The sequence below is a fragment of the Salvelinus sp. IW2-2015 genome, unplaced genomic scaffold (assembly GCF_002910315.2).
Source record: "Salvelinus sp. IW2-2015 unplaced genomic scaffold, ASM291031v2 Un_scaffold6546, whole genome shotgun sequence".
Taxonomy (NCBI): domain Eukaryota; kingdom Metazoa; phylum Chordata; class Actinopteri; order Salmoniformes; family Salmonidae; genus Salvelinus; species Salvelinus sp. IW2-2015.
Window position 1 is genome coordinate 20,580 of NW_019947808.1, and position 5,939 is coordinate 26,518.

General features: G+C 48.1%; 1 protein-coding gene across 1 annotated transcript; it reads left to right on the plus strand.

The window, feature by feature from the left end:
* The first annotated feature begins 512 nt into the window (after positions 1–512).
* On the plus strand, positions 513–3,950 carry LOC112078935 (ETS translocation variant 5). Its single transcript, XM_024145036.1, has 6 exons — positions 513–529; positions 1,114–1,412; positions 2,073–2,201; positions 2,623–2,792; positions 3,074–3,175; positions 3,447–3,950. The coding sequence occupies exons 1-6, from the start codon at positions 513–515 to the stop codon at positions 3,687–3,689; spliced, it is 960 nt and encodes a 319-aa protein (XP_024000804.1). The 3' UTR covers positions 3,690–3,950.
* Positions 3,951–5,939: the final 1,989 nt, after the last annotated feature.

Below are 5,939 nucleotides of genomic sequence, written 5' to 3' on the forward strand. Positions count from 1 at the left end.
TTGTTTGAGGTTTTCCAACTGAAATATAAAGTGTTTCAGTCATAGATGCTCGGTGTTCAAAACTTTAGCTTATAAAGGAGGTTACTATGGACACTGAGAGGCCCCATAACGTGAGTGTGTGTTGACTTCTTCTGGCCCGTGGCTGCGGAAGCTAATTGATGGCCGTTCTGTGGCACAACAGGAAATGGGGAGTTGATGTAGGCACAGACCCAGCCTCTGACAGACCCAGCCTCTGACAGACCCAGCCTCTGACAGACCCAGCCTCTGACAGACCCAGCCTCTGACAGACCCAGCCTCTGACAGACCCAGCCTCTGACAGACCCAGCCTCTGACAGACCCAGCCTCTGACAGACCCAGCCTCTGACAGACCCAGCCTCTGACCTGTCTCTTATACACATCTAGATGTGTATAAGAGACAGGTGTGTGTGTGGACTCTGCAGCTGGGCAAAGGGGCAGTGTCCATAGCGATCAAATGGCATTATGCCATCATCTCCTTACTCCTTAATTTAGCAATGAACTTGGCTGAGAAGTGAGAACACACTCTTATTAACTACCAGTTAGTGATTTAAAGAAATGTTGCAAGATTTGCCATTGCAAATTATTTGAAACCTGAGATTTAAATGTCTTCTGGCCGCACTTGAGAGTTGCACTGTGGTTCTGTAACAGACAGTCCAGTTGTTTGAGGTTTTCCAACTGAAATATAAAGTGTTTCAGTCATAGATGCTCGGTGTTCAAAACTTTAGCTTATAAAGGAGGTTACTATGGACACTGAGAGGCCCCATAACGTGAGTGTGTGTTGACTTCTTCTGGCCCGTGGCTGCGGAAGCTAATTGATGGCCGTTCTGTGGCACAACAGGAAATGGGGAGTTGATGTAGGCACAGACCCAGCCTCTGACAGACCCAGCCTCTGACAGACCCAGCCTCTGACAGACCCAGCCTCTGATGCCAACACAGCACCCAGTTAAAGTCCTACTGTATAGACCTGTCTCTTATACACATCTAGATGTGTATAAGAGACAGCAGTCACATCCTCTATCGCACATTCTCTATCGTCTCTCTCTCTCTCTCTCTCGCTCTCATTCCCCCTCTCTCGCTCTCATTCCCCCTCCCCAGGTTCCAGCGGCAGCTCTCTGAGCCATGTCTGCCTTTCCCTCCGCCTGACGGTGCCGCCTGTACCCCTTACCCCCCTCAGCCCCATCACCCCCACCGGGCCCCCCTGTCCCGGGACGGCCGCCCCATCTACCAGCGGCACCTGTCAGAGCCCTTGGTCCTCCTCCCTGCTCAGGGCTTCAAGCAGGAGCTGGTGGACCTCCGCTACACCGAGCAGGGGGTCCCTACCATGGGCCCTCCCCGCACCCCGTTCCAGGGCCTCTCTATCAAGCAGGAGCCCCGGGATTTCTGCTTTGACCAAGGTGAGCACTGGGGAATCGCTGGATGGCAACGGTCTTTGAGGCTCAGTTTCCCACTCATAGATTAGGCCTAGTCCTGGAGTAAAAAAAAAACATGTTCAATGGAGAATCTCAATAGGAAGTGCTTCTCCTTCCATGCCTAGGCTAAATCTGAGTCYGGACAGGAAGGCCCTAAGGGTTTGGAAGTAGCCCAAGCTGTCTAAGTTAGACGCTCCTTTGAGAGTTTACTGTACGCGGCTAAAAGTACAGCGATGGGGATAAAACAGTAAGCATGTTTYAGACTGATGTGGACACTAGTATTAGCAGTAGTGGTTGGGTATGTAGCAGRGTAGCATTCTGAGACTCTTCTCTCCTAAGCTAAGATGACCTCATTTCACTCTCCATGTCTAGGCCACTTTCTGTCAGTGATGTAACAGTCAAATCCTCTTAAGTCCCAGCTAAGAAAACCCCAGGGGACTGTTGAGAGACCGTTGGCTGTGTGAGAATGTATGTCCGTCTTCTGCTGGGTATTATGTCACTAGGCTAATGGCTACTTTAAAAAGATAGCGTTGGAAAATTAAGTTAGTAGTAAGAATCTTTCTTTTTGTCTGTCTTTCTGGTTTGAAGAGCACGTGTTAAAGATAAATATGTCTAATATTTTCTATTTTCCCTCGTGTCTTACAGAAATGCAGAACTGCCCGTCTTCTTTCAGGAAGTCCTGTAACTTCTACCAAAACAATGATGGGTTGGTCTACGACGGAGAGCCTCATCTGTACAGCGACGACACATGCGTGGTTCCAGAGAGACTAGAAAGTAGTCAAGATATTCTTCCATAAATTGCTATGAAATACAAGGGCTTGCCTGACAAATAAGAACCCCTGGAATTGTCCCAAAAGTGCAAACCCCATCCATCCAGAATCGAACACTGAAAGTATTTAAAAAGAAACGAATCTATTTGAACCTCTGACTGGTTTGACACAAGGGCTTTAGTGTAACTGGCAGCGGGTAGTGAATCCTGGTATCTGACATCTTCCCGTTATGTCATGGCGGCGTGGATGCCAGAGTAGAACCAAGGGGTCTTGGACAGAGAAAGCCTGTGTGACATGAGCAGAGCCTCTTATTGTATCCCCACGCTCAGACTGCCAATCACTGGAGTCTTTCACCTGACTGTGACCACGCCACTCCTTCATTTACACACTCACTCCCTCTTTCCCCTCTCCTTCTGTCCATCCAGGCAAGATCAAGCAGGAGGCCGGAGTGTTCCGTGACGGACCGCCCTACCAGCGCCGAGGTTCCCTGCAGCTCTGGCAGTTCCTGGTCACGCTGCTGGACGACCCGGCCAATGGTCACTTCATCTCCTGGACCGGCCGCGGCATGGAGTTCAAACTCATCGAGCCCGAAGAGGTCAGTTGGCAGTTGGTCAGCAGGCAGAGCTGTGGTCCTAGTGAGTTTAGAGACTTTAGGGCTTCTTGGAGTTTTACATCATTAGTCTCTAGAGTGTTGAGTGTTTCAACAGGTCATGATAATAGTTGTTACGCTGTGCTTACAGGAATAATCACACAGTATTACTAAGGCAGTAGAAGTGACACACCAGAAACGAACCAAAGAGCTTGTGTATGTATCTACAGGTTGATCAGAAGAGTTCACCTTGATTTGAACCTTTTCTCTCTCCTCTCCTGTGGCAGGTGGCTCGRCGCTGGGGCCTCCAGAAGAACCGGCCTGCCATGAACTACGACAAGCTGAGCCGCTCTCTACGCTATTACTATGAGAAGGGCATCATGCAGAAGGTAAAGGTAAATTTTAATTTAATTCAAGTCAATTACAATTTTCTGTTTTGGGTCAAATTCAATGGAGGCTTTATGAATTGATGGAAAACATCACAGTACAATGGAGGGCTACATTGCACCAATAAATAGTACATTGGTTGTATATAAGGASAGGTCAGATGCATTGAGAGTTTCAGAAGGTTGGGTATGAAGTCRAACGTTATTTTCAAACTACTAGCGGTTGTGCGCGGAACGACTGTTTAACTCCCTCTTCCTCTTTGGGTGGGATCAGGTGGCTGGAGAGAGGTACGTGTACAAGTTTACGTGTGACCCCGAGGCGCTCTTCTCCATGGCCTTCCCTGACAACCAGAGGCCCAGCCTGAAGCAGGACCCGGACTGCCTGCCACCGTCTGCGGGGGAGGACGACACCACCGTGCCCCTGGCCCACTACGCGGATGGCTGTGGCCCCTACCTGGCCGACGGAGGGGAGCGGTGCGTCTCGTTACTGGGCTTCCCCGATAACTATTCATTCTGAATGTTCTGACTAATGACGGAATAAAGACAGCTGTCATCTGGTACCCTGCCACACCCCTACCCTAACCCRAACTCTCGTCCCCTAACTACACACCACTACCCTACCCTTTGTCCCATAACTATACACTCCTACCCTTCTCCTCATCCCCTAACTACACACCACTACCCTACCCCACATCCCATAACTACMSACCCAGAGCCCAAACCCTAGTCTCATAACTACAGACCCAGAGCCCAAACCCTAGTCCCCTAACTACACACCCAGAGCCCAAACCCTAGTCCCCTAACTACACACCCGCTAGATTGGTTGGTCAGAATAGAAGAGACTCAATACAACAGTTTGAAGCAGAAAGTATAGTTTATTGTATCCCGTATAGAAAATCAACCAAAAGCAGTGGAAGGCACACATTGTATTCGTGGGAAGGGTCACTTGTATAAGTGCCAGCAAACCTCAACGTCGTGGACAAGACACCCCCCAACCCACATATAGACAGAATCATATCAAAATATAGTGTTACACACGTGTGACGCCGACACAGCCCACCACTCAGTCAACGGGAGGTCTTTCTAGGCTCCAACCCACTGCCTTAATACGGTTCCATATTAGGACAGCCTCAGTCTTTGCAGGACTTGACAGACCAACTCCTGCAGGACGGGGGATGTGTCCTAATATGGACACCGTAACTTCATGACAAGAATTAAAGGATGCAAACCAGTTACCAGGCCAACATTCCAGGTGTACAATGTCAAAACATATGACTTTGCAAAAATATATTCATATATACATTTACATTTTAGATGTTTGTTTCATATACTCCCGATAAACTATACGAAAAGCAGAAAACTGAATGGTACAGCAAATGGTTGGTACAGCTTTCTGTGAGAAAAATGCGAAGAGTAGAGTCCCCCCTGTTTAGCTTACTATTGGCAGTTAAAGTTTTTGGAGAAGGGACTGCGTGACAGTACTTTTGTCATCATCATAGTACATAAACATGTATTTTCAATACACACTTCAGGAAAAAAATACTGTTTTGTATGCGTGTCCCTTTTACATGTTACGACAAAATGAGTCAAATGAAAGAGCTAAAAAAAACATCTGGAAAGATACATCTGGTAGGACACGCCAACATCCGGAGTAAAAACAGCATCGTGAAGGTTTTACATTTTTGGGTGAGAGAAAAAAACAATTCCCCGAGTCTGAAGAGAATGCTGAACTAGCGAGTCCTGAGTCCACCTCTCCCATTTCAGATTGAATTTCAGTGTGTTGGTGTTTTTAATGAGTGGGCATGCCAGCCAACGCAACTTGCTCAGGGGTACTCGTGTCCCAGCTTCTTATAGTCGTACGATGTATTATGGATTAATAAGAACAGTCGGTTGCCTGTTGTGGTTGCCCATTCATTGCATACAGAGTTACATTACATCACCACCTGTGGTACTAAGGTTCATTGGAGTCGTAGTTTTCTCTCCAAGGTGAAGCCCCTGTGAGCGTGTCAAGTGTACTACTCTGTTTTGGGATCAAGCCATAAAGCGATTGCTATATCAAAAGGCAATGTTTTTATATCCTCACCATATTTGTCATACTCGTACTCAGATTGTGGAAAATGCATGGCTATTGGCTAGCAGATTGTGGAAAATGCATGGCTATTGGCTAGCAGATTGTGGAAAATGCATGGCTATTGGCTACAATCCTGGCACATGCGGGCGCCATTGAGTCCCATTATAATCACGTGAACCGTGTCCTCGCTCAACCCCCGTAAGGGAGATCACTCAGTTCATGTTGATGAGGATGTGGACCTTTCGCCACAATTCAGTTTGATAAACAGAGGGCAAAGAAGAAGCAAGATGGCCGTCTCAGGTTTAACAGTTTTTTCTTGGGACTTGGGAGGCTAATCTCAAGACTGGCAAGAGGAAGCTGAGTTTGGGGATAGGAGTAGGGGAGGGGGTTTTAGAGAGCTCCAAATCCGCTCGAGCTTGGGCTTGGGGTGTGTAGTTAGGGACTGGTTTGGGCTCTGGGTGTGTAGTTATAGACTAGGGTTTGGGCTCGGGTGTGTAGTTAGGGGCACTAGGTTTGGGCTCTGGTGTGTAGTTAGGGGACTAGGGTTTGGGCTCTGGTTGTGGTAGTTAGGGACTAGGTTTGGCTCTGGGTGTGTAGTTAGGGGACTAGGTTGGGCTCTGGGTGTGTAGTTAGGGGACTAGGGTTTTGGGCTCTGGTGTGTAGTTAGGGGACTAGAGGGTTTGGGCTCTGGGTGTG